At 51.7% G+C, this 27332-nt stretch overlaps 11 protein-coding genes across 11 annotated transcripts; 5 read left to right on the top strand and 6 right to left on the bottom strand.

The window, feature by feature from the left end:
• Window positions 1-221: 221 nt before the first annotated feature.
• Window positions 222-1697, bottom strand: AA0111_g6512 (hypothetical protein; the record flags this gene model as incomplete). The annotated part of the gene is made up of 1 exon (XM_028652743.1): window positions 222-1697. The coding sequence occupies one exon, from the start codon at window positions 1695-1697 to the stop codon at window positions 222-224; it is 1476 nt and encodes a 491-aa protein (XP_028505947.1).
• Window positions 1698-2639: 942 nt separating this feature from the next.
• AA0111_g6511 (hypothetical protein) lies at window positions 2640-4352 on the top strand (the record flags this gene model as incomplete). The annotated part of the gene is made up of 1 exon (XM_028652742.1): window positions 2640-4352. One exon carries the CDS (start codon window positions 2640-2642, stop codon window positions 4350-4352), a length of 1713 nt encoding a protein of 570 aa, XP_028505950.1.
• A 101-nt stretch (window positions 4353-4453) lies between these two features.
• Window positions 4454-5368, bottom strand: AA0111_g6510 (hypothetical protein; the record flags this gene model as incomplete). Its single annotated transcript, XM_028652741.1, has 1 exon — window positions 4454-5368. One exon carries the CDS (start codon window positions 5366-5368, stop codon window positions 4454-4456), a length of 915 nt encoding a protein of 304 aa, XP_028505949.1.
• Window positions 5369-6226: 858 nt separating this feature from the next.
• AA0111_g6509 (hypothetical protein) lies at window positions 6227-7965 on the top strand (the record flags this gene model as incomplete). Its single annotated transcript, XM_028652739.1, has 4 exons — window positions 6227-6434; window positions 6496-6962; window positions 7012-7543; window positions 7613-7965. 4 exons carry the CDS (start codon window positions 6227-6229, stop codon window positions 7963-7965), a joined length of 1560 nt encoding a protein of 519 aa, XP_028505765.1.
• Window positions 7966-11098: 3133 nt separating this feature from the next.
• AA0111_g6508 (hypothetical protein) lies at window positions 11099-12872 on the top strand (the record flags this gene model as incomplete). The annotated part of the gene is made up of 4 exons (XM_028652738.1): window positions 11099-11275; window positions 11336-11722; window positions 11774-11813; window positions 11869-12872. 4 exons carry the CDS (start codon window positions 11099-11101, stop codon window positions 12870-12872), a joined length of 1608 nt encoding a protein of 535 aa, XP_028505766.1.
• Window positions 12873-13064: 192 nt separating this feature from the next.
• Window positions 13065-13172, bottom strand: AA0111_g6507 (hypothetical protein; the record flags this gene model as incomplete). Its single annotated transcript, XM_028652737.1, has 1 exon — window positions 13065-13172. The coding sequence occupies one exon, from the start codon at window positions 13170-13172 to the stop codon at window positions 13065-13067; it is 108 nt and encodes a 35-aa protein (XP_028505773.1).
• A 285-nt stretch (window positions 13173-13457) lies between these two features.
• Window positions 13458-14429, bottom strand: AA0111_g6506 (hypothetical protein; the record flags this gene model as incomplete). The annotated part of the gene is made up of 1 exon (XM_028652736.1): window positions 13458-14429. One exon carries the CDS (start codon window positions 14427-14429, stop codon window positions 13458-13460), a length of 972 nt encoding a protein of 323 aa, XP_028505774.1.
• A 1001-nt stretch (window positions 14430-15430) lies between these two features.
• Window positions 15431-17080, bottom strand: AA0111_g6505 (hypothetical protein; the record flags this gene model as incomplete). The annotated part of the gene is made up of 1 exon (XM_028652735.1): window positions 15431-17080. The coding sequence occupies one exon, from the start codon at window positions 17078-17080 to the stop codon at window positions 15431-15433; it is 1650 nt and encodes a 549-aa protein (XP_028505771.1).
• Window positions 17081-20545: 3465 nt separating this feature from the next.
• On the top strand, window positions 20546-21288 carry AA0111_g6504 (hypothetical protein; the record flags this gene model as incomplete). Its single annotated transcript, XM_028652734.1, has 2 exons — window positions 20546-20707; window positions 20767-21288. 2 exons carry the CDS (start codon window positions 20546-20548, stop codon window positions 21286-21288), a joined length of 684 nt encoding a protein of 227 aa, XP_028505772.1.
• A 773-nt stretch (window positions 21289-22061) lies between these two features.
• AA0111_g6503 (hypothetical protein) lies at window positions 22062-22415 on the top strand (the record flags this gene model as incomplete). Its single annotated transcript, XM_028652733.1, has 1 exon — window positions 22062-22415. One exon carries the CDS (start codon window positions 22062-22064, stop codon window positions 22413-22415), a length of 354 nt encoding a protein of 117 aa, XP_028505769.1.
• Window positions 22416-23262: 847 nt separating this feature from the next.
• Window positions 23263-26478, bottom strand: AA0111_g6502 (hypothetical protein; the record flags this gene model as incomplete). Its single annotated transcript, XM_028652732.1, has 3 exons — window positions 23263-25400; window positions 25453-26359; window positions 26422-26478. The coding sequence occupies 3 exons, from the start codon at window positions 26476-26478 to the stop codon at window positions 23263-23265; spliced, it is 3102 nt and encodes a 1033-aa protein (XP_028505770.1).
• Window positions 26479-27332: the final 854 nt, after the last annotated feature.

Below are 27332 nucleotides of genomic sequence, written 5' to 3'. Positions count from 1 at the left end.
CGCGATCTCACCTGCAGGGTCCAGCTCCCGATGCGGCATGAACATCATCTTCATCATCGTGATGTCGGTACCCGGCGGAACGCTTCGCACCGACTACAACTGCATTAACGTCTCGTATCGTTTCGGCTTCGGCGTTCTTGCCTCGGAACCCCCGACATTGGACGTATGTATCGCAGATGCAAAAGCCTTAATTTTGCTGCCATGTCTATTGTCGACAATGTCTAGAGCTCGTACTTCAATCCGTTCTCCTCGCACAACTTCCGCAGACAATCATCTTCAGCCTCACCAAGCCACTCCCTATCAATTGCGACATATATCTGCTGGAGCTGGGGGGATGAAGCTCCCCAATCGCCTTCAACAAAGTCGTTCAAGACCGATGTCAACTCTTCCGCGCCCCAGGCGTCGCCAAAGAAGTCATCGGTAAAGCAGAGTTTCTTCATGCTTGATGGAATGGATTCCTCTAGCCTGGGCGCAGAGAAAGGTCTGCAGCCTAGTAGTACGGCTGGCGGGAGTTGAAGGGAGGAAAGCACAGGAAAGTCGTGAAAATTACACATGCCGCTTACGAGGCTGTCTTCATACACGGTAGGCGATTTCATTTGAGAGACAAACCTCAAATGTTCCAAGGTACTTTTAGCGACATTAAAGGCTGCGCTGAGCGACCCACAGTCCAGCGAGTCTTCATGGGTAGTCCAGTATTCGTAGTCCAATGTTTTGAGGGCAGGTGTATAAGACAGCAGTTTGGCCAGTGTGTCTGGCGTCACGGAAGACTCGTAGAGCCTCAAAGTCGTCAGCTTTGAGCAGAGAGGTGAAAATTCCATCATCTGGAATCCCTCGTGAGCAACCTCATCCATCAAATTCATCTCGATGGTCTGGATTATCGGACACCAGAAGAAAGCCCAATACCCCCTCCAGTCTAGATGTGGATGTAGCCAGTCAATCCGACTCCACATGTCAGATTCTTCTTCGTTCTCATCAATAATACGCGTATATCCCAAAGTTATCTTTCGAAGGTTGCCACATCTTGGAAATTGTTTTGTGCCTTCGATGGAAGGTACGGACCATAAGAGCCTAGGGATAAATACTACGTCGTCGCCAATGTGGAACCCTAGATGAAGCGACGCGAGATTTGAGCATGTACATATGAGCAGCGCGATCGTAGCATCCAGGTCGTACATCAAGACCGCATCATACCAAGACTGATGGCTAACTGTAAAAGCGTCTGCATGCCCATCGCGCTGTCTTCCTAGTCTTACGCCGTGTACGGCGTCCATGGCTAACCGCTGCTTCTCAATCGTCCAGTCCCTGGCAGCATCAGGTCTCCGCTTCACTAATGGCTTCCGTCTTCGCGGAAGGACACCCCAAGTCGACCAATAACCCCTAAATCCCGTACTCTGCAATTTGAGATGGGTGATGGATTGCGCATATCTAGGTTTCGCCAAGATTGTTTGGAGGAGCAGGTTGGGACGGAGGGATTGTGCTGCATGCTGACTGTCAACAGTCAGAGGGCGGGTTGTATCGCTGGCTTTCCACGTCAGGCTGATGTGGTTGTAGAGTCGCTCTATTGTCTTTATGTGCAGGGCTTTGCAGCTCTGAGAAAGGTTTGAGATGTCTTGAGGTGAAGGAAGGTCGCCGATTATATAATCCAGAAGCTCCTGTGGAAGCTGAGTTAGCGGACATGCGCTATCCGAGGGGCGCATGATGAGCTCTTGGGAATATTGGGCAGATAGGTAGTAGATTTTTTGACGAAGATGGTGTTCAGATATAGGGCCGGAGTTTGTGGCCTTGTTAATGCCGAGATCTATGTCTTCCAGCCCCTCGACTCCTCGATCTTTCTGCCTCTTTCGAAACGACACTGCATCAACACACCATGGTTACAACACGAGCCCGAAGCGCTCGAGAAGTAGCTCTAAGAGGCTGGAAGGGAAAGCAAGAAAATAGAAGGATACACATCGCGACTAAACAAGAAATCATTTACCAGAGTCTTGCTATAGTCACGCTGCAGCCACATATAGGCGCAGGAGGGTTAAGTGTAACAACTATGAATGAGGATGTATTGGCGAGCTGTTTAAGAGGACATCAAAAAGATGAATAGGTATATAATAACATAGTTCGCGTGGGACGTGTCCCGATGATCAACCTATTCAAGTCGACAATGCGCAAAGGCATCGGAAGGCTAATGATGGTAGGTAAAAGGGCGGATCAGGAAACCCGCGGAGTGGTGCACAAGTACCGGTATTTCCTTGCTGGCATAGTACCTTCCACGAGCGCTATAGGATATCAGGATGCAGAACTGGAAGAAGGCTCAACTATCTTAGCGTCGGATATATGACTCGTGTATTTTTCCATTAGCGTTCCCCGCATGTACGCCCGCACGCCATGGACGGGCACTACGAGTTAGGATCGGGTGGCACAAACCATGCCTCCGACTTATGCAGAGATACTCCGATATTTTTGCGTGTAAGATGGGGCAGCTTCCAAGCATGTGATGTTTAGTTGCTCATGTCTCGCTCAGTCGTTTCACGTCTGCTTCTCCTCTCCTCTCCTCAACTTCTATTGCACCACGCAGGAGCACTCTTTTCTCCTTCTGCAACCTCTCTCCTTAAACTCAAGCCTTCCGCGGTTGATAAGACTATCACATCATGACAGCAATGTCAATCCCACACCTTCGCAAGACCAAAACCTCAAGCCAGCTCATCGTCAATGGCGAACCTTTCCTCATGCTCAGCGCCGAGCTGCACAACTCCACATTAAGCTCAGCAAAGTACATGGCCGATGACAAGATATGGCAGAACATGCGCGCAATGTACATCAACACGCTGCTCGGTTCCGTATCCTGGGAACAGATTGAGCCTGTAGAGGGTCAGTTTGACTTCTCGAACCTTGATGCTGTGATTTTGGCGGCGCGCGAACACGGCATCAAGCTCGTGCTACTTTGGTTCGGAAGCTTCAAGAACGCGCTCAGTACATACGTACCCGCTTGGGTCAAGAAGGATGTAAAGAGGTTCCCGAGAGTACATGCGCTGGAAGCAGGAGGCAAGCGGAGAACGCTGGAGCTGTTAAGTCCATTCTGTGAGGCGGCATGGACGGCTGATGCAAAGGCATTTGCGAAACTTATGGCCCATCTGAAGGAATTTGATGGACAGCATAGTACTGTGCTGATGGTGCAAGTTGAGAACGAGACTGGCTTATTGGGCGATTCTAGAGATCGCTCAAAGATTGCCGATAAGAAGTTCCAGGAGCCCGTACCGAAAAAGCTGCTTGAACACCTGCAGTCAAACAGTGCTCGATTACACCCAGAGTTTCAGAGACGGTACAACGTCAGCGCAGCTAAAGCAGGCGAAACATCATGGACAGAGCTTTTTGGTGCTGACGACATCATCAACGCTAATGAGATGTTCATGGCAGATGCTTACTCAAAGTACATTCACCATGTCGCATCCGCTGGCAAAGCCGAGTATCCGATACCTCTGTATGCCAACGTCTGGCTGAACTTTGACAACCCTACGGATCTCGATCTTACCGACATACCAGTTGTAGTGGGTGGCGGAGAAAAGGCCGGCATCTACCCATCCGGCGGCCCATGTCCGCATACAATGGACGTCTACACCTTCAATGCCCCCAGCCTAGACTTCATAGCACCGGACTTGTACTTTCACGACTACGAGATGACCTGCCAAAACTACAGACATGGCGGTCAACCACTGTTTATACCCGAACAGAGGCGTGATGAGAAAGGTGCGCGACGGATCTGGAGCGCTTATGCCAACTACCTCGCGCTGGGATGCTCTCCGTTCGGTATCGATTCTCTTGCAGCATCCGAAAGCGCTTTCACAAAGCACTACGGCTTGATCCATTCATTGCGAAAGCAGATTCTGGAAGCGCAGGCGAACCGGCCTGAAGATATGATGGGCTTTTTCTTCGACGACTTTGTCGATGGCCAAAAGATCAGCGAGAAACCTCGAACAAAGACTATGGGAGGCTTCCAGGTCATCATAGAACGTGCATTCGTTTTTGGTAAGCCGGGACCTGGAGCAGGTATGGTCATACACCAGGGGGACGGGAAATTCCTGTGCGCAGGCTGGGGCTTCAACCTCTCCTTCAAGAGCGCCAACCCCAAGTCAACTTTCACCGGCATATTACACGCAGAGGAGAAGGAAGTAAACCCTGAGACCTGCGAGCTGTCGACGCTGAAGATTCTAGGTGGTGACGAGACAAGAAGTGGCGAATTTTTGATCATGCCGAACGAAGACCCCGACTATGGAGGTTTTCCCATCGCAGTGACCATCCCAGCCAGAACATGCATTGCCGAGTGCTGGGCATATAGCCTCGAAGAAAGTGAGGAGGACTTTTGAACACCCTACATGATAAACAGCTAGCATCTTGCGACATAGATACTCTCAATAAAATTATATCGCAGGCCACTCACTCCTGTTACGCTACAGAGAGCATAAATTCAGACATATGGTGTTTGCACCGCAACTCGTTGATCTAGGCTCTCCAACTTCGCTAAAAGCTTATCCAAATTTATGCTTGCTTGTAGAGTGGTGCCTTGCGATCCGGTTCGCAGCTCATCCAGAAGAGCGCCACCAATGTCTCTAATTTTCGGCACAATACTATATCCGTTAGCATCAAATACCTCTTCTGGCATGTTGTATAGGACATCGAGCAGCTCGTCCACCACGCGATGTCGCTCATCGATGATAGTGCCCGGGGTGACTCGCATATTTTGGTCCTTGGCCAAAGTGTTCATCTGTTCAAGCAGGTTGGATCGAATGTGCAGTTGCGTAACCTTGAGATTGACCTTTTGCACATTGAAGGCGAACTGTCCAACGGCATGAGGCGGTCGCCACGCGAGTTCTGGGGGCACGTCTTCAAGCAATTGCTGAGCGCGCATGATGTGCTCATGTAAATTATTCATAGTTTGAGTTGTGATCGCTTGGCTGGAATGCCATACCATGAAGAGCCTGGAAAGTACGTTGAGTCCCGGGACATACGAAAAGCACGGACCGGTGTCTTCAGCGGAGCTTGCGTCAGCACCATGTAGTAACTGTATGTCGCTAATTTCCAACGGAATTAGATGACCGAAAGCTTCATGCGCATGACGCAGCACCAGTAGCTGTCTGCCATGCATATCGCAGGTGCACTGGCCGGCATAAATCAGCCAGTAAAGGCGCTTGAGGGTTTGCTGATCCATGAATGACATTCGCTCGAAATTCTCATGGATGAGGTACTTGATGCCGACCGAAGTGTCAGCAAAGAGGCGGTAGGTCAGCGGAGAACCAAGGCCGTGCTCATGGTTGACAGCGCTGGAAAAATTGTACAGCGCCAGTGTTCTCTCTAGTGTGATCTCGCTGCTCACGCTCCACATTCTGAATCGTTCAGCCAGATCCAGACACGCTTCTACCGATAATTCCCCGTAGAGGTGGCGCCGCCTACGAAGGCTAGCCACAGTGGCAGCGCAGACTGATACTACTAGCAGGAAGAACGCCGTCGAGCCGTCATCCTCGGATATTCTTTGCATGAACAGAGTACGATGAAAGAGCGGAGCTACAGGATGAATCCAATCGAACCAGTCAGTCGTAATCTGTTGGATAATGGCAGGCGGTGCTATGAGTCCCAGACACGGTTGCTGAGGTTCGCTCTCGGCTGCAAATGTGCCATTGCCGTCAAGGCGCGCCCGCAATGAGTGCACATATCGGTTCTTTGGTCCTCTCTTTTTCCGCGGTCTCATACTTGTACACTCGATATTGAGCTCAGTACAGACCGAGCATTTTGATTCACTGGTCGACGCGACGCACTGGTGATGTCAGGCTGCGAATCTACCCTGAACCAAGTATTCCTCACCTTGACTTTCCTCGTACGGCATGCATCGCAAGCTGCCGAAGTACGCTGCCGAACGCGCTCTTCCCGTTCCGGTCGTTCTTCCATGTCGTGAGTGTTGACTGAAGCGCAGAGAACCTGGACGCCGCAAAAACTGACGGAAAAATGATGCATTAGCGCCAGGCTAACGCTAGTCCCAAGTATCGATTCATCACCCATGTGTCTTCTCCGCACTATCACTCCACTTCCCCATGGCACTGGATGCAGGCATACCGACGATTTGGTCGAGACCACGAGGTGTGTCAGGCCGCTTCGTTCAGGGTATATATATGCGTAGAGATATGCACTATTGAAGCAGAAGCATCGAAGTTTTATCGACAAGAAACCGCCTCTCACTTCGACCGCAATGGACAGCAAACAGGATATCGGAGTTGATCATCGAGAGGATGTTGATCACCACGGCCAACCAGAAGAAGACATGCGGCCGTGGTACCATCAGCCCGAACTGCGAAAGCTGTACTTGCTGATGCCATTTTTGTTCCTCGGTTCTACTACCCTAGGGTACGATGGCAGTCTCCTCAATGGTCTACAGACTATGCCAGCATGGAAAGAGTGTATGTCCCTGCTCTCCTACATCTCATGCTAATTGCCGAGAACTGACATTACTGTTAACAGTTTTCCATCACCCCACAGGATCACGTCTCGGCCTCCTGGGTGCATTCCCGGGATTCGGCGGCTTCGCAGTTCTCCTATTTACACCCTACATCGCCGACATGATGGGACGCAGGCTAGGAACAGCGATCGGTTGCCTCCTAGTCATTATGGGCTCGATCATCCAAGCCTTTCCACGCAAAGATAACCCAGACGCCATGTTTCTGGCCGGCAGATTCATCATGGGGATGGGTAGCAACATTTCGAATGCGACATGCCCACTTCTGATTACTGAGGTTGCGCATCCGCGACATCGAGGTAGGGTAACGACCGTATACAATACCCTGTGGTATCTAGGTGCTATCATCGCGGCGTGGACGACGTACGGTACCTTGACTCACATCTCTTCCGATCTATCGTGGCGTCTTCCGGTCGGACTTCAGTGCGCCATGCCTGGGATTCAGCTTCTTTCCCTATACCTTCTTCCGGAAGTGAGTCAGGCTGCATACGCATGCAGAATATATGCTAACCTCGTGTCAGTCGCCGCGTTGGCTAGTCAGCAAGAATAAGCACTCTGCCGCTAAGAAGATACTCACAAAATATCACGGGAATGGAGCCGAGACCGACTTTGTAAATTGGGAATACAACGAGATAAGTCTAACTCTGGAGGCTGAGAAGGCCGCGAGTGCCTCCAGTGGGTGGTACGAATTAGTCCGGACCCCTGGCAATCGGAAGCGCTGCTTGCTGATCATCCTCACTGCCATCTTCTCGCAATGCTCGGGCAACGGGCTTGTGAGCTACTACCTCGCAGCGGTCCTTCAGACTATCGGCATAACCAACTCCTCCGATCAAGCGCTCATCAATGGTGGTCTAACAATCTGGTGTTGGCTCGTTTCTCTCGGATGCGCTTTCCTTGTTGATCGAGTGGGGCGACGAACACTTTTCTTGAGTGCCGGTATCGGTATGCTTATCGCCTTCACCATCTGGACCGCATGCAGCGCGGTGTACGCGCAGACTGGAAACTCAAGTGCTGGTTCCGCAGTTCTCGCAATGATCTTCCTCTTCTATGGGGGTAAGTTGCCTTCTCTTCTCCCCTGTCGCATATTGTACCACCTAAATGAACCAACTAATGCAATCACAGCCGCCGGTATCGCCTGGCCTGGCCTAACAGTTTCCTACACCGTCGAAATCCTCCCTTTCAATATCCGCGCCAAAGGCCTCACACTTTGTTTCGTGTTTACGTCGCTGGCCGGTATTTTCAACCAGTACGTGAACCCAATTGGTATTGAAGCATTAGGCTGGAAGTTCTATATCGTATACGTTGTGGTGTTGGTATTGGAGTGCTTGGCCATCTACTTCCTGTACGTCGAGACGAAAGGTCCGGCTTTGGAAGAGATCGCGTTGCTATTCGATGGTGATAGTGCTAATGTCGCGGGGACCAACCTTGCATTAGACCAGAACGGAGGATTGAAAGAGCTCAAGCATGGAGAGTAATGGCTATGTTCGTTATCGATATGGATATAGGATCGGTTGGACTACAGCGAATCAAAACGATGTTCAGCGTGAGCAAGTGTAAAACCACTTCCCATCCTATGGTGACTTCAAACGACTATGTAGTACTCTCGATGAAGCAACTCTCACGATGTCCTGTAGCTTGGCGGGTAACCGAGAGCACTGCCTTTGTCAAAGGTATTGTGAACGCTTGGATAAAGTCGAGATGATACCCAGAGACCCGTATCGAGGCATAGCGAAAGCCAGATGCCGTCCACGGTCACGGGTCTAGCAGTAAAAGGCTCATGTTTGTCCTCTTCCGATCAAGGTCATGGTCCCATATTTGAGTGATGGTCGTCTTGTTGCAATGTTGTGGTGATTACGATTGTCTTATTGTCTGTCGCCAGCTCTTCTTGGCTGCTTCGTGTGTCATTCCAGTATGTGTCGTGCCTGAGCTCTCTTTCGCGACCAGCGCCAAATTTCATTGAGTTCATCTTGATCGTTTCTCGATGGTTACCGTTGGTACTGAATTGACTCTGGTTGTGTCGAACGTAACCGTTCGTATCGTACGAGATGTGAGGTGTGTGAGACGATCGGTACAGGATGGCAAAGGCTGGACAGCAACCAATACAGATGGCGATAGCATTCTCCACTATAGTCCAAAGAGCCAGCCATGTCGGACTTGGGGCAGTGCTGTTTTCCGATTTGATGCCGATCTGGACCACGCGTAAGGTAGCAAAAGCCATGCATACAATGCCAGATGCGAACAATGCAATCACCGCTACTTTCTGTACGCGCGCCATCTGAAGGTTCCAGACTAGTTTTATAGGTAAAGCCATTACTGATAATGTCAGGAGCTTGCTCATAAATTGTGTTGTGTTTGCTGGCTTACTCATAAGATCTGACAACATATCCACCGCATATGCTGTATAGAGACTGGCAAGAGAACCGCGAGTGGTCCGGGGGCCTAGAGGGCAATCTCCTCTACTCATTGCCGCTCCAAAGTCGGGGCAAGATGTGGTATAAGATACTATGCAACCGATTAAGGTCTATGAAATTCGGTGAGTAGGTGTACGAGGTTTCAGATCGATTGGACTTACGATGACGCAAAATACCAAGACCGCTGACCAAAGTCTCATGTACACTATTGGCAGGCCCTCCAGCAACGTCCTGTATAATGACAGGAAAGACAGTTTGACCAACCACAGTGAGATCCAAAATAATGTCGTAGTAACGAACATCATTCGGACGTATGTGATCATATCGGCTTGGAAGGTCGGCCCAGGCTCTAACACGCCTACAGAGACCCTTGCAATCATGAACACCTTGGAAAAGATGACGAGATAGCAGATCGTGGTGGCGAGGAAAAGAATAAAGGCAGCGTACAGTAGAAAGTCTTGTGCTTCAAGCTTTCTTCGCATGCATACCTGTACACCAGAGCGCGCAAGAACGAAGAGTGAAGCCAGGATAATCATACTGTAGACAACACCGGAGAGCTGACTTTCCGATATCATCTCCTGATACTGCGACTTTGCGTATTCTTCAGACGACATTGTGAAGTTTTGCTGTAAAATGAATGAAAATAGGTAGGGGGCTCTGCTGGAGCATGGAAATGCGAAAACTGATGTCCTAGTAAATTGCGCCTGCGAATATAAAGTGTTCAATGCGAGGGAAAATGCGCAATTCGTAATGGATACCAACAACCTTTGACATCCTTCTGTTCCTCCCTGCTCATTACCAGGCTTTGCACATTCAGTGGCACAGCTCTTCTACGTTGTTGTCGCAGCTCCAAGCAGCACTGGCGGCTCGGTGGAGAGTACATTTGCGGGATCCCTGTTATACGTGATAGTTTAGGCGATGCAGCCGCTGCCACGGAGCGACTTGATTCGCTACCCATGAGATGGAATGCGATATTTGTTCGCATATTGTGTTGATGTCGATCTGAACATCCATTTCCGTCTGTCCAGATCTACCAGCGATGCCATGTTCAATTTCATCTGATTTCAAGAAATCCAAGAGCTCGACTGTTTTCTATCTTCGATGCTAGATTCTTCGATTTTTTTTAAAGAAAGGTGTGCTCCTAAGGTCGCTCGAATTGCGTCCCATGTATGTGTAGGCGCCGGAGTAATCCTTCGGCTGGACTCCCTTGCAGATAAGAGCGAGGCTGCAGGACGGGAGAAAGCGCCACTTGCCTGAACCTCAGAACCTCGGAATACCCAAGCTTGGCATCCTATGTGGGGCATCGGGCCCGGGTGCGGCTTTGGCCGCGGCTTCGGTCTTTCCACTCCCCGCTAACTAAACACCGACAACGTTTCTATGTTTCCTATGACTATTGCTGATGCGCTCCAATGAGCATATCGTTCATATTCACCCTTTTGGAATTTCGGATTCGATGGTGCACTCGAAGCTTTGATCGCCACTGGTGCCAGACCCGCATATGCGGTCCCTGCAGCTGGTAGGATTGCGGCGTAGTGATGTACATGGCACAATGGCCTCTGATTCCTTGGAAATCCGGCAAATACAGCAAGCGCCACTCGGCGTTTATTCGAAAGACCGTCTTGGATTTCTCTCCTCACGAGAAGTAGGTCATTGTTATCGTCATCATCGTGATTGAACTTACAGCTCAATCAAACACCTAAGGCCATATGCTCTGAACTCTTTTCCTCAAAGCGGTGGAGCTCTGTGTGGCGAGAACACTGTTCAAGTTCTAAATGCGACATGGAATTCTGCGAAATGCCTGCAGGCTCGCTTCTGACATTCTAACACGATACGGAAGGTGCGTACATTGCATGCATCCCCCCTTAATTACTATGCACGGCCATCTAGCCCGTCAGAGAGTAGTTTGTCTAGCAGCACAACGTTCCTGCTCCACCGTTACTCGATGGCGGCTTTTTACACAACTGTTCGTAGCTGCGATCCGGTGTCCGGATTACACCCGTCTCCGCGGATGCCTTCTCGACATGTCCATAAAAGGATGTGATACCTCGGTGCCGGGTCTCATCCAGCATTATTCCAGGACTTGCTCAAGATTGCACGGGAAATTCCGTTGTTTCCCGTACATCACTTATCTGTTCGCGCTTCTGTCCTTGACATTGGCTTGTATCGCCGCGCCAATATCGCTCGGCCTGGAAGGAATATGAAGACCGTTGTTTCTCTTGCCGCCTTTGCGGTTGGCGCCCTATCACAAGCCACGTTCGAGCCAGCTGATTTCAACATCACTGAAGCTCTCTTGAAGAACGGTGTGAATATATCAGCCATACCCGAGCTAGCGTCGTTTGCAGAACGATCTTTATCGAGTGGTTGTTCAGCAGCCGTAAGTCCCTATACTTGTTGGTTTGCCGTACTGCTTACGCCGAGACTGATCCTTTCTTAGTGCACGTCTCTGAAGTTAATCTTCGGCGACGGTCAAGTCGAAACGCAGTCCGAATCTGCGTACACTGCATTCCTCGACGATTTTTGGTCTGCCCAGCAGGCGGAGATCTCGCCCCAATGTGTATTCAAACCAGAAAAGGCTCTAGATGTATCCACCTCAATACTCCTATCTCGACTTACACAATGTCCATTTGCGGCGAAGAGTGGAGGGCATTCTGCCGTACCTGGAGGTTCAAATATCGAGGGCGGTATCACCATCAGCTTCGAAAGGATGAACAAGACCACACCCTCTGATGACAGAAAGAGTGTATCGTTCCAGCCCGGACAAACTTGGTACGATGTATATACCAAGTTGGAACAATATCAGCTCACCATTATTGGCGGTCGAGTAAGCAGTACTTCGAAAGACTGACTGATGAGCTTGCTAACACAACTCCAGGTTTCTGGTGTCGGTGTCGGCGGACTGACTCTTGGTGGAGGTGAGAGCATTATATGCTAGTTCTTGCGTGACAAGTTTACTTATCCGTGCAATAGGTATCTCGTACTTCTCCAGCGTTTACGGATTGTCGTGCGACAACGTTATCTCCTTCGAGTTGGTCACGGCAACTGGAGTCATCATCACTGTCAGCAAGACCTCATACCCCGACCTCTTCTGGGCTCTCCGAGGCGGTGGAAACAACTTTGGACTTGTTACACAGTTCAACGTCAATGCTCTACCGAGAGCTGATACTATGTGGGGCGGATCGCGGACGTACCTCGAGAGCGAATGGCCTGCATTACTTGAAGCCTATATCAATCTCGGCAAGCAAGCCAATCAAGACGGAAAAGCACACCAAATCCTGTCATTCGTCAACTACTCAGGTTCAGACCCGATCGCACTGGTCGAACTGGAGTACGCTGACCCTGTTACAAATGCAACCATCCTGGAGGAATACAATACTATTGAAGGTGCCATTGCCGACACGACAGCTGTAAGAAGCCTCGCGGAGCTTACTACACTGATCGACGGCAATGGGGAATATAATGGGAAGCGTCAAGCTTTCTGGACCTGGACGACCAAGCTCGATCTCGAAATGGCTACTCTGACTAAAGACATCTTCTACGAGGAAATCGCAAGTGTTAAAGACGTGGCAGATTTTGTAGGCGCTGTTTCTCTCCAGGTCATTACCGACCCGATACTGGAGAAGACGAAATTGAATGGTGGCAATGCTCTCGGACTGGATCCTAAGGACGGCCCCCTTGCGCTTTTCCTGGTATCTCCAAGCTGGTCCAATAGCGCGGACGACGAGACGGTCAACCAGTTTGCCGCGCGTGTCATGGATCGTTGTGTAGAGGCTGCAAAGGCTGCTGGTAAACTGAACGATTACCTGTACATGAATTACGCCAGTCCGTACCAGAATCCTATTGGTGGATACGGTGCAGCCAACCAAGCTAGGTTGAACACCATATCGAAGAAGTATGACCCTACTGGTGTGTTCCAGACCCTTCAACCGGGCTACTTCAAGCTTGATGGTACTGCGCCATTGGGCCAGTTGTAAGTAAGATAGATTAACAACTGTTAGACATGGTAGTCAGACTCGGTTGTTCCATGTCAATAATATCATAAATCACTACCGTGTTGCCCATTGCCTATGGTAGAGGAAACACGCCGATCTGAGTCTTCGCGGTGAACTTGAGGTATAGGAAGGGCTTCAAATTATGTCGAATCGTTTTTCGATAATGTGGAAGATCTAGGAGTCAGTGTATCCGTGGTTCTGGACTTCACGGAAGACGATGAAGGTTTCGGTGTCTTCGGGGTTGTCGTTGTAGATGTATTTGTGCTGTTGATGTCTCCACATTTTGGGGTTGTTTTATCGTAGGTAACATGATTCTGGAATAAGTGCAGGAGACTTGGGACCAGCTTTCAAGCTGTTAGCTGGAGTAAATAAGTGGATTTGAGGTGTCGTCCTGCTGTCAAGTACTTGTAGTGCGATTTTCTCTTTCAATTCTTCTTACTTGCGGCAAAGATGCAAACGCTATTTCACCAAAGTATTATAGACACATGTATTGCTCTAATGCATGCGCTCTGTTCTTATTCCATGATCGCTTTCTCATACACAGGGACACCATTTCACTGCACCTCCTCACCCAAGCATACTCCTCTTCCTTCCCCTCAATCTTACCCCTTCCAGCCTCTTCAAAACCCCCTTAGCACCCTTTCCACACTCACCGTAAGCCTTCAGCACTTCTTGAAACAGTGGCTCAGCAGCTGGATGCGTTGCTGAAAATGCCCTTTCAAGGACATAAAGATCAACAGCTTTGTCTTCATCTTGTATGCTGGCAGTTGTGAGGCCGAAGTCGATGAGGAATATGTCGCCGACCAGTGAAGTGGTAGGATCGGACTGTTGCGGAGGGTTGGCGGGCGGAAGGTCTGAAGGTTCTTCGCCGCGCATCGCTGCTTCGCGGAGACTACTTGTTGTTTGACGTCCCTGTGGTTTTTGCTGCTGCTCTTCTGTCTCCGTGTTTTGTGGTTTCGGTGTCCGTAGCATGATATTGCTGGTTGTGAGATCCCCGTGACATACCCCGAGTTCGTGCAGCTTTCCTACTTCCCGCCCTACTCTTCGCATTAGGTCGAGTATTTCAGCTTCTTCTTCTTTCGGCGCTTCGTTGGCCCCCTTGTCTACTCCTTCCGTGGCTTTTTCGTCCTTCTTGCGCTGTGTTACTTGATGCGCCCAGCCATCTAGTACTTTCCTCACAGTCCTACCATCTACATATTCCAGCACTAACCACCCCGCATCCCAATCCGCGCCAATCACACCTGGTACGTTGACGCCATCTCTCTTGACCCTGATCAGACTCCTAGCCTCGGCCAATAACCTCTGTTTTGTAAGACGCTTGTCTAGAGTAGGATGTCTGTACGGCTTTGGTGGTCGGTATTTGACTACGACGGGCGTACTCGGCGTGAGGAAGGTGGTTTTGTATACAAGAGCCTCGGCACCTTGTGTTATGGTCTCGAGAGCGTCGTGAGAGAAGGGTGGAGGGAGAGTATGGAGAGGACGCGACGTCTCTGGTGGTGGTGGGGGTTCGATTGGAGGAACGACCGGAGGTTCAGCCATTGCGGGTCGTGTTGTTATGTGTAGGCTGTCGCAACTCTGCAATCGTGCATGTACCCAGAGAGCGGTGCGACAGGTATATCAAAGGCGTGGATGAGTTCGGAACGCGCAGTGTGTGTGGGGGGGAATTTTGGTATTGACAATTGAAGCTTCGCACTTGCCCCGCGATGCGACACCAACCATCAGCCTTACGACGCTTATCGATTCTTTAGCCTCAACACCACGCGAGCATCATGTCGATCACCGTTGAACGCCTTTGGAGGCACTAGAGTACCGAGATTAGCTATTACCCTGATAGAGTTCTCGCTGAGCACAGATGGAGATCAAATCTCCGGATTTACAAACTCGACTCATGATTTTGCTAGCTGATTCGCAGGCACACATGGTCTGTTGCGAAGCGTCATGTATCCGTTGCTGGCAAAAGCTACCCCAAACCGTATAATGATGGCCTCACTTCACAATCAGATTGAAGCATATTTCGAAAGCGAGTGTGGTTGCATTTAGGTATCTCATCCTACATGATTCACTCTTCTCTTTGCATCGCCTTGCCGCCCAGGCCGCAGCGGTAGGGAACGGATTGGTCAAAAGCACACTATCTCCAACAAACAATGGTAACACAAAACAGAAGCCCAAAGAAGGCAATGAGCTCTAGCCACAGGCAATCGAGCTCACGTCCATGAAGCATATCCCAACTCGCCCGTCCAAATCGCCGGGCCAAAAACCATAGAGCCTTCCCACCGTGCTCATTAAAAGCAGTTCGCATAAGAGTCTGGGAAACAAGAAGGGGTGGAAAAGAAGATCTTCCCAATAGGTAAGAGACGAAGGGTAATCGTGATATTCGAAAGATGGCAAAAGTGACCTTAGTCAAGTGCAAAAAACAAATGAACTAACAAGCAAGGAAAGGTTCGTAATGGGCCGTAACAGAAGGCGTCTGAAGAGCGCCACAGTAATATGCACAAGGGAATGAATTTCCCGGTTTTTCTTTCCAATCCATGGTTGAAAGCCTAGAACACAGTGCTCTTGCGCTTCTCAGCGCTGGTGAGAACAAGCTTGGGCATGCCTCGGCGTTGGCCGTTCTCCTCGGGACGGATGTCGACCAGACCGCCTCCGATGGAAGCACCGTCATCGCTGCTAACGCTGTTGGCAGTGTAGGAGCGGTTGATGGAGTTGTCGCGGGATCGCTCCTTGGAAGCCTTGCGCTCCGATCCAATGGCGCCATTGGCAACAGCACGAAGGCTACCGATGCTCGGCCTTCCCGAAAGGCTACCGCTTCCACCGCTGCGAACGCTGTCCGAGTCATTGTCAGATGAAGGGAAGTGGTCGCTGTCAGGTGAGGCGCTTCCGCTGCTAGTGCGGTGAGCACGACGGCCAATGCCAGCTCGCACAAGGTTGCCCACAGCCTGGCGACGTTGACGAGTAGCAAAGTTCTTGCTACCCTCATGCTTGGTAGTGGGGCGCTCCTTGAGTTCCTCGATGGAGGGAGGGTTGCGAGGCTGACGCACTGGGTGCTCTCCAGCACGTGCTTGACCAGGGCCGAATGTACCTGTCATCGGGGTAGCAGGGAAGCCAACAGGGCGAGCAAGGGCAGAACGAGGTCCCTCTTCAGCCTTGCCGTCAACAGCAAGAGAAGACAAGTTCTTCTTGTGTCCTCGACGGAAAGCGTTAGCAGATGGTGGGGGGAGCGGTACAACATCCTGAGGGGGAGTGTTGGACTTCTTTGGCGGAGACGTGCTGCGCGAACCCCACGGGCTGGGGTTGCTCTCGTTAGGAGGAGACACATGGAGTACCGGAGTGTCAACCTTGGGCGGCGATGGAGCGAAGCGAGGAGTTGGCGGAGGAGGCGAGTGCGACAAGCCCGACATACCGTTCTGAGCCTGCATGTCGCCGTTGTCTTGCTGGTAGCTCGGGTCCACAACATACTGGTACTGGCCAGTCATCTGGTTGAAGACTAGGTAGACGCCGGGCTGGTTGGTCTCCTGGATGGCAGCTGTGTTTCCAAACTGCTGACCATATGCGTTCATCTGGGGGGTGTATGGCGTGTTGGGGTACTGCTGTCCACCGCTCATGTTCATGTTGCCGAACTGCTGGGTTGTCAGAGCAAGGAGTTGCTGCTGGAGCTGCTGCTGCCTCTGGGCGAGGTAAAGCTCGGTAGCCAACAGCTGAGCCGCAACATTGGGATCCATCTCGCCGTCATCGAACTCGAATTGGGGAGGGGCGAGGACCTGGTTGTAAAAGTCGGGCTGCTGTTGCTGCTGCTGCTGTTGCTGGTACTGGTTCACACCGCTGAATCCAGAGCCGATGGCAGTCTGAGGGCCCTGGTTTGCACCGTTGAACTGCCTCGAGGAGCGGTTGACATTGTTGCTGCCAACGTTGTGCTGGCGCTGCGAATAAGGAGCCGAGGCAGGGGGTTGGGCAGACGTGGGCGTCTTGGGGGCGGTGCGGAGGCCGGCCAGAAGATGGGAGCGGCTGGTGCGAGGAGTCGCAACCGAGTCCTCGGCGATGGAAGCAACCTTGGGCGGCGAAGCGACGCTGAGACGCTTAAGCTGAGCACCCTTGCCACGAGACGCAAAGCTCGAGGTGGGGCCGCCGAAGCCGCCCTGGGATTGGAAGTTGTTGTAGGTCATTTGAGCAAGACCGCCAGCGTCCATGCTCATTGTGGTGGTCTAAGAAGAGTTGCGAAGAAAGGGTAAGAGTGCAACAAGGAGTATGCTGAGCGCACACGGGAAAGATACAGAATCGAAGAAGGCCGGAAGAGGGAGTGCTGGCGCAGACAGAAAGCCGAAGACGTTTGCTGCAAGGCAGAAGTGCGGATTGGCTGGCGATTACGGGATTAAGGATCGTACAGATCGGGGTTGTAAGGTAGAGTTGTTATCGAAAACCGGCCGACGGGCAATGTAGTTGGAGCTATTAACAAGTTCTTGGGTCGCTAGGTCGTTGAGGGTTCTGCTATCGGAAGGATCGAGTGGTTACAGCGGGAAGGCGCGGTCCAACGGACAGAGACGCGAAGCAGACGGGCGAAGATAATTTTATGAAGTTGAATACACGAACAGGCAGTGACGAGATCAAGGGCAGACAAGCTGGTGGTTGATGCGTCGGCTGGCGAGCTCTTCTTCTCTCGGAGGAGCGACGGGACTGGCGCGCTCGCACAATCTCAGATTAGGCGGGGGATAAGCTGGTCCAACTGGGGGAGCAGGTAGAAGATGCAGAAGCGGCACTGTGTTGTCGAAGAGAGCGAAGGGAGAGAGGTAGAGAGGAAAGGGCGAGTTGGAGGGGCCAGGAGAGAAAAGTGACGAGCAGCGGAGGAGCAGAGAGCCATGGACGAATGCGAGCGCTATAAGTGACGGGGACCTGTGGCAGCGACCCTGCATCGAGCCTAGCCCAATGCAGCCCCCCTGGACACGCTGCAGACCTGGACGCACGCTTGAAACGCTGGGCCTGATGCGTAATAACTGAGCTTGGGCCGTTCCTGCGTGCGAATGCCCTTGTGTGAAAGGGCTCGCTTTGATGCGTAGACGATGCCATGCGTAGAGTTGAGTGCTGCCACTGTATACAAAGCGTTCGGTGTCCTCTTGGGTTTCAGGTGCTGAGGATGAACGGGATGGTCGCTCCTGCCGCACCTGGCGAGGGCCCTGGAGCGCTCCTGCCCGACGCCACGACCGTCCCCTTCCTCGCAGCCCACAGTGCCTTCCTTCGCAGCGGGCCCAGCATGGCAAGAGCGACTGGCAAACAGAACCACCGAAACAGCGTTAGACGTCTTCTCATTGCTCGAGCGCGCTGCCCACGAGCACACCGCAAGACGTGATCCACTGCATCGATAGCGTCTATCTACGCCATGTCGGCCAGTCGTTCGTAGCGTCTCAGTAGTCACCAACGGCGGCTACGCGCCTGCCCACTGCTACTGGCCAGCGCCATCGAGGCCACCGCAGCCCTTCAGCCACGCACACTGCGCCTAAATATACCCACCACCACCTGTTCATCCGCTCCATCTCTGTCTCTGCAAATGCATTGGTGTGCCGTCCTCCCTCGTGCTCAACCATGGCCAGCGCGGCGTGCGCATGAATGGCTTCGAAGCCCTGCACCACGCAGCGCAAATCACCTGTCAGCAGTCATCTTGCAAATGTCCGCATCTCCCTACGCGCAATCTGCAATGCATGTCGTGCGGGAGGAGCATGCTTGCTGGTGTACCGACCCCGGACCTGGCTGTCAGGTCACGCTTTCCAGTGCAGATCCAGACAAATTCTCGGTGCCTTGCCGCTAGCCTCGCAATCCAGTCCCTTTTTTTTCCACCTTTTTACACGCGTCGGCTTCCGCGGTCTTTCCATCGACTCGTGCAACTGCTCGTGCGACCCCATCGTCGCTGTCGCCTGCCGTGTCGTCCCGGGTCTACCCTGCTGTCTCGGTCTGAAACTGTCGCTCCCTCATTTCGCTACACACTCCCTGCAGGAACGCCTGCCAAGCCATACTCGAAAGCGTGAAACATGCTCTCGTTATCATCGACTAGCGTTTGGGCCGCCGACACTCTGGGATTCCGAAGTCCGCTGTCAGGGCCATGCTCGAACGCTGATCTTCATTCGCGTGCGGGGGGTTAACCGCGTCTTTGCATCGACACGCTCTTACCCAACACCTGGATGTCGTCCCAAGCATCTCACTTGCCAGCTACGCCTCTTCCGCCTCCTGTGCGACGTCAGATGCCGCTACCGTTTGGGTAATGCAACTATTGAATCTAGCATCAGAGCTATTCGGCACGATACCGGTGCTGTACTGGCAGCCGTTCGGGTCAGGGCCGCCATCTTTAGCGGGCAGTAACTTACTGCATACGACCGAACCGGCCGATTCTTTTCTTCGAAAAGAAGCACATCAGACCTGCGCATCCACTCTGGACCGGAACACAGCGGCAACAATTTTGTGGGGCGCATGGTTCCGTTCAGAAGCGCAGAACAAAGGCAAGAATGAGGCGCACAACCAACTACTATGGACATTGCGAAGCATGTTTGCGCAGTGTGTGTGAGGTATCGTATTTCCCATGGTACAGTAATGCTTCAAACTTAATATCCTTACTCGAGTCGCGCAGACGAGCATCCTCACCAAATTGTCAGCTTACGCACCATCAGCGCTAAACTAGGACACGCTTGTGCAGCTCTGTTTCACGGACACGATCGTCGACGCCGTCCAAAGTAGGAGACTCTGGTGCTGCAAGGCTACATGTTTCGAACGCGTTCCAAGCTTCTCGGATACATACTCTGCGGACCACCGATCCTCGTCTTTAGCACTTACCGCGATGAATCGTCTTAAACCACGGAATCGTTGTTATTGCATCTCGTGAGTTGGTACTGCGTCTATTTGGTCCCTCTCATATAAATACTACCATGACAAAGTGGAAATTTGAGAAGGTGACTCATCATCTATCGCCCTGTGCACGCTCGGCGCAATATATTCAGAAAGCATGATCCGCATCATGCGACAAAGAGAAGAGCCAGACTCGGAAGGGCTTGTAGAAGTCTGAATGTAGTCTAGGTAAAGGGGAAAGTGCGCATCAGTGAAAAAGAGTTAACATGTCGTGAGCACACGAGGGGGTGGTCGCTGTTCAATAAGTACTACAAGTTTGCAGACGGATGATGTACAACCCGAGATCGTTTGACTGCTTTAGGTTCCCACACCATCTGGAACGTGCAAAACAAGAGACAGACTCTATTGCTTGCACTCGCCCAAGCAAACATCCAGTCGTGTTGAGAGGACCTTCACGAGACCCACTAGTAGTGTTTCCGCATGTTTGGGACTTGGCATGATACTCGGCACGAAACATCTGACAGCACCTACTCTTATAGATCTTGCTGTCCAGTTTCTTCCTAACCGTCGCGAACATCAGGCAAACGGTTTCGGCCAGCTTCATCATCCGTTTTTTCGGTGTTTGTGGCGCAATTGACGGAGCGAGGAAGGCTACAAGGCACAAAGATGCAGAGTATATAGTGAGCCTCAGTGCGGCGTATCTCCTAAGGATCAGATCTGCAGTGCATTTCCCATCTTCTACTACCATCGATATCCTAATCAGTATATTCACTAATCCCCATTCTTACTCATAATTCCCATCTTTCTTATTCCTATACCACCCCGACTTCAACATGCTCTTCTCCAACATCGTACTCGCGGCTTTGGCCCAGAGCTTGACAGTATCCGCTGCCACCATGACGGTCACCGTGGCTGCCAACAACAAGTTCCAGTTTACACCCAACTCCATCACGGCCCAGCCTGGTGATATGGTCGCTTTCAACTTCGTCAGCCAGGTACGCCAGTCTTTCTCTATCCGTTCACGTCACATCACATACTAACACAATCCTCGCAGAATCACAGTGTAGCTTCCTCTGACGCAAACACCCCTTGCCAGCCTCAGCAGAACGCAATCTTCTCCGACTTCCAGCCCATCCCTGGTAACCCCAACGGTTCTCCAAACGGTAACGGTGGTGGCAACGCTGGCAACGGTCGCAACCGCAACAATAACCGCCAAGCTGGAAACACCCCCATGTTCATGGTTCCCATCACCGACAACCAGCCTATGTACATCTACTGCTCTCAAGCCCAGCATTGCCAGCAAGGCATGGTCATGGTCATCAACCCACCCAACGCTCAAGCCGTGACCCAGTACCAGAACAAGGCTGCTCAGGCCAACAACAACGTCTCCCCCAGGGGTGGTATCAGCGGTGGACAGGTGCTGAACAACAACGCTGGAACTAACCCCAAGAACGTTTTGGGTGCTCAGGCGGGTGATGCGGCAACGGCGAACACAAAGGGCAAGGGTAAGGGTAAGGCCAACGGCGCCGCTACTGGTCTGGCTGGTCTTCTCGGAGGCCTTGGCAAGGGCAACTAAGCATGTCGATGATACGTTGACGAAGTGTAATACACGAGATAAAATATCCTAAAAAGAGGGACGAGGACTGGGTGTAAATATTTGACGATGGTATCGATGGTAGTAGATGAAATGCTGGTCATTGGTGTGTAAATAGTATAGTAATATATGTCTTACGAACTTATTGATATATGTACCCAGCTTTGGTGAGTGTTTGGTTGAGAGTAGCACAAGACTGGTAGCAGTGACATGACTTTACTGTCCAAGGTAGCTATTGTTCCCAACGCTTCCCCTTCACCTACAAGAACAAATCACATGCATTATCGGCCTCGTTTCTGTTCCTCGTATCCAATTTCGACAATGGTGTTAAACATTTGGTGTCGCAATGATTCCTCGTCTCTAGAGTATATAGCGTCACCATTGCGATCGCGAAAGCAGAGTGTGAGTAAATTCACAGTCATGTTAGCACAATAGCACCAGAAGCGAGTAGGCAGCAGCTTCTAATCCAACAAAACCTCACTTCTTATGTTTTGTTGTTCCTAGAGAACAATGGTAAGCTATGACAATGGTAAGCAGGTAGGCAGACAATCCGTATCCAACCACTTGTGTCTATATATCCAAATGTCTATCTCCCCTCGTTTCTCAACAAAAGCACTGTTACCGTCTACTCGCACTTTGTCAGTTATTGTCGCAGCACACTCGACTATTCACAACCCTTCATCCAAACATTCCAGGCGAGTCCAAAACGACGAGGTCCGAAGACATAGTCGCACCCTCTCAAGGACAACAACATAATGATCAAAATTCTCACAATACTGCTGGCTCAGCCCTCTGATCTCTGCCTTCTCATCAAGATGATCATCTTCAGTTTCGCCATCCGCACTCTCAACATCCTAGTGAAGAGCGCCATGAAACCCACATACTTGCTCTCCGATCTACCATCACTCAAACATGCAGAAGAAGACCTTGGCTCAGCCACCTCTCTTGAAGCCATAAGAACTTGGTTTTTGTCCATTCGTATCTGCGCTCAGACCAAAGCAAACACTACCAACAAGCCATGTACAAAGATCAGGAGGCCTAGATGCAGCATGTCTCCCAAGTTTGACAAGATACCGCAGAACCCTGGTGTTCAGTGTGCGACCATGTGACGGAGCATTAGGAGAGATGCCGAAGAGCACGAGCGCTGGTTCGCCTGCACATTATTCGGCTGTGGTATGCACCACTACTTTTTCATTTCCTCTGTACTATCACTGACCATCGTGACAGGGCTCCTCATCGATTGATGGATTCTCCGGTATCAGCAGCGTGTTAAGAGGCGGTTGTGTTGCTCATTTGCGGTATGCTGGGAATAGGATCCGTTCTTGTATCTCTCTCCATGGCTTTTCTCCCACAGATTGAACGTGTCATTATAGCCAAGGGTGGATCATCAGTGCTACTCATTGTGATGTTTTTGGGGGCCTCTGGCTGCGTCAGGAACCAATGATGTAGAGATATAAACATGAACGCACGTGCAACTTGTAAAAAAAAAAAAGTAACAACCTAAATGCACGAGTATCTGCATCCACATCCCTTGCCTTGTAACATTGTCATGTTCGGCACGAAGACATTCATGCTCACAATGCCACTCGAAGCCAGCGTCCTGTCATATTCAAGAATATATACACTACACTAGTACCTACAAATATACATAGTCATTGCCATCAAGTCACATGGAGAGGACGAGGACTTGAAGAACATCGAACAAGGTTCGATCGCATAAAACCATTAAGAGCATGTGTTCTACACTATACGAGCTTTAGGAAGAAACAACAAAACGGTAAAAGGACGGAATGCGCTATTCCTCTTGAACATGATGAATAGTATGTCAGGCATATCCATGCCGTGTATATCTCCATATAAACGCCTGTGAGATATGAGGATCCCATGTCGTCCCATTCCCGATTCCCAATTCAAAGACCAACCCGATCGCATAACAGATCATAAAACGCGAAACCTTCAATCGTCCTTGACACTGGCACTGACGTAGCCGTCGTCCACATCCGACTCCTCCTTTTTCTTCTTCTTCTCTCCCAATCCAACTAAAGTCTTGCTCGCATCAAGGCAGCTATTCACAATCTTACATCGAACCTTGTTGCTCAGTCCGCTCCTCTTACCAGTGTCGTGACCGATCCACATGCGAAGGGAGCTAGCAGTGCGCTCTAGACCGCAGCTAGTCTCCTTCTTCAATTTTTCGTCGGCCATAAATTGCGTGAGAACTTTGTAACCGGCGACAAAACTGAGGAGTGTAGTTGTGCATTCGGGAAGATACGTGTTGTTGACGACGAATATGGCGCGGCGGCGGGCTTCGGGATTTGAGGAGGCGGCCAGAGAGAGGCACTTGGCCAAAGTAAGTGCTTTGCGCACATCGATTGCGACGAAGCCATTGCCGACGATATTGATGAAGCCAGCATCTGCAGGTTTGGGAGATGAAGGAAGAGCTTCCATTGCTGCTGCAATGCGAGTGTTGCGGTCGTCGTCTAGTACAACAGCTTGAGCAACTAGTGCACGTAGCTGAGCTTGTGAATTGGGAGGGGCAGCTTGGAGAGCAAGTGCTAGGTCGGTAACGACATTGTCCTTGGACGAGCTGTTTTTCGCACCAAGCGTGGCTGCAAGTCCTTTGTTCAGTACAAGGCTAGAGTACCAGGCGGCAAGAGCATCCAGAGGCGAGCAGATGGCGAAGTCCTCGACAACAGCATCCATGGAGGTATCTACGACTGTCTGTTCTGCGCTTGGCTTATTCCAAGCCAGGTTGTATGCCCGCTGCACAACCGCAGGAACAAGCACATCGTCGCACTCCCTCTCAATGAGTGCTGCGAGATGTTCTGGTAACGGCTGAGCTTCGCTGTTCTGTTTCGACATGTTGGTAGCAATACGGTGCTCGCTTCGCGCCATGTTCCAGTAGCTTCGTGCCAGTTTTGCGCTCAGGTCGTTGAGTAACCACCACGAGCCATGACCTGCGTTTCCAAGTTCCCAAAGCACGATTCGAAGATGCAAAGCCTTGAGCATGAGCCTTGCTGGTGTATCTGGTAGGGTGCCAGAGGCGATCAAGGTAAGTACCAAACGGCTCTTGCTGATCTCAGCGTCGCCGCCTGTGAGCTGAGCATCCAAGGCAATTTCCCAGGCTTTGACACGAGCTGCCTCTTGTTCCTTGGTAATGCCAGTAAGATATGCATATCCCTCCCAGCCAACAAGCCTACGCATGCTGAGCTTAAGTGTTTTCAAGCCCAAGGCAGCAAGCTCTAAGATGAAATTGTGTTGTGGAACCCAGACAGTTTGAATTGCAGTGAGCCATGCTTTGCGACGTACTTCTACAGGTGAGGCCAATGACGGTGCGGGTGTCAAGAGGATAGCTGGAGGTGACTTCCTCTTCGGTTTCGATCTGAAGTCGAGCAATGGTGCAGCAAGGTAGAAGAAAGCAAAGAAGACTAAAAGAAGCTTGGCCATGGGGATCTGAGCTGTGGATACGCCTAGAGAAACGCGAGGAGCAAGAATGCTAGCGAGGTTGACGGGCAGAGCGAAGAGACCACGACCAGCTGGCTCTTCTTGCGACTGCTCCCGCTCTACGAGTCCTTCAAGTATCATCAGGCCCGCGAGAGATCCGACCATGAGCTTGCCCATCATGGCACCATTGCGCCGGCCGTTGACCATGGGCGCGGCAACTGCTGGGCGACCGCCGTATCCTGGCGGGTATGCAGGTGCATAGTGCTGCTGTGGTGGGAGACCGCGCTGGAGAGCACTTATGTTGTCAGGAACTGGAATCATTCCTTGTGGCGGTCCCGACATTGGCATGCCGTGTGTGGGCGTGAAAGGATCTTTATGGAATCTTGAGCCATCAGGTGTGCCCACAGTGCCATGTAAGGTCATGGGACCCGATATGGCCATCTTTTCGTAGCTCTCTACCCGTCCTTTCAAGGTGTTGACCTCATCTTGTAGACGTTTGTTGCGCTTTTCCAGATGTCGGATGTACTCTGTGGCCTTGGAGAGTACAGTGGCTTTGTTGAGCTTGTGTGCGGGTGTGAGACCTTCAAGATCCTCGGGGTCATCGTCTTCTTCGGTACCGTTCGGCCGTGACATGACGCGAAGACTGGGTACACCTTTTTCATGGATTAGCGCACCTGTCGAGAGACGGGTTGAAGAGTGACTTACTATCGCGAAGAGCAGCAATCTTGTCGTTGAGATTGGTCCGATAGCGCTTCTCAATCATGTTGTGTGCAGTCTTCTTGGGTGGTCCTCCCTTCTTACTTGAGGGCGCATCGTCGTCGAGCTCCTCGGAGTCAGCCAGTGACTTCCTCTTTCGTACATTGGTCGTGACAGGCTCTGGTGACGAATGCGACGAGGTTGAGCTGGCTCGTCCGTTGCTCAGAGAGTTTGGGCTATGGTGGAGACTGGGCGTCGAGGCTGGTGGTTGTGGTGCGACGAAGCCGTTCTGGTCGTACTGCGTGGGCGAGAAGAGAGCATTGTCAGCTACTTGTTGCTGCTGGTGTTGCTGTTGCTGTTGCTGTTGCTGCTGCCATTGGTGAGAGGCGTAGAAGGCGTTTTGTTGCTGCATGTCAGCGGTAAGCGGGGAGCTCATGGCATTGCCATTGAAGTCAAAGGCCGGAGGTACGTCGGCGGCCTGGCCAAAGGTGAAAGGGACAGCATGTGCGTGGGAAAACATGGGAGCGGTCGTGGGTACGGTGCTGGACTGCAGCGGTTGGGACTGTTGGTGGGAGAGGGAATGGGGCGAGGTTTGCTGATCGGGGCTGAGATATGCGGCAGGCCCCTGCGGATTCGCGGGCTTGGGGTCGACATTCTGGGTGTTCTGAGACGCTTGGGCGGGATCGTACTGCATCCACTCGTTCCAGTTGGTCATATCGTCAGCGGGAGCCGTGAGCGTCATGTCGTCGCCGGCGGTGGTGAGCCATGGTGCGCGCATGCTGGCAAAGGGGAAGTCGCTCGAGAGCAGGGGATCTTCCATCTTGGCCGTGTGCCGGTCCTCGTCGGGGACAGGCGGATCGATGGGCGCGGGACTGGGAGGGAGTCTGAAGTCGTCAAACACGCAGTAGGGTCCGACCTGAGGTGCGCGAACATGTTAGCACAGAGAGCAGAGGCTAGCAAAAGCACTGCGTCACGCACGGCGATTCGCTCCAACTCCAGCCCATCGTCGGGGCTGCCGTACGGGTCAGAAGCCATTGGGGCGGCGGGCTGCTGGCTGCGACAACGGCAACAACGGCAACGACAACAACGACAACAAGATAGGTTGTGTATGCAGAGAATGGGCTTTGGCAGAGAAGGAAGGAGTTTCTCTTACCGACTACTTGGACATGCACAATATGGAAATCATGCCACTCCTTCGCAGGCTCACGACGCGAATGCGGGCAGATCGGACTCGTGAGCACCGGGATTTGCTGCGCTACGGAAATGCGTGTACGGCCGAACAGCAGCTACTGGAATCGCATGCAGAAATCGTCCTACTGGGCCGGGGTTGTGATTGTGTGCGTCTCTGGCAGTGTGATGGGGTGGTTCGACAAGTCGTATGATCTCGCTCCTGGAGACGGGCGCTAGCCGTAAGCCTCACTGAATCGGCTAGGTCAAGCACTGTAAGGCCTTTCCGTGCGACCACACCCTCGAGCATCGTGTCTTGCCCACAGTCTTGCCCGCTGCATTTGCACTTAGCCCTGTGAGTGAGACGCCATTTTGCGCGACCTTTGCCATGCATCGTCAAGGGAATCGAGGCGGGTTGCCAAACAGCAGACCTGGAACCCCTGTCGTAGCCGCATGACTCCTGCTGCACCTCATCAAAGCCAGCGCCATCGCTAAATGAGATGCTGCATCTCAGCCGTCTCATCGCTGCAATCGGAACATTGTCAAGCCCTCAAACATTTGCATCTACATCTTCGCTGTGACATGTGGCAGATCTGAGATGACAGATGGGCCCTGGACGATCTCCCGCCGCTTCGGCGCCTGCGCCATGCACTATACCGTACCGTGGTAGTAGCGCCCACCCACAGCTGCAGCGTCTGCCTCGTCAATCCTCGCTACCATGC

Source organism: Alternaria arborescens (genome assembly GCF_004154835.1).
Source record: "Alternaria arborescens strain FERA 675 chromosome Unknown contig_14, whole genome shotgun sequence".
NCBI classification, from domain to species: Eukaryota; Fungi; Ascomycota; class Dothideomycetes; order Pleosporales; family Pleosporaceae; genus Alternaria; species Alternaria arborescens.
This window is presented reverse-complemented; position numbering and strand designations above follow the sequence as displayed.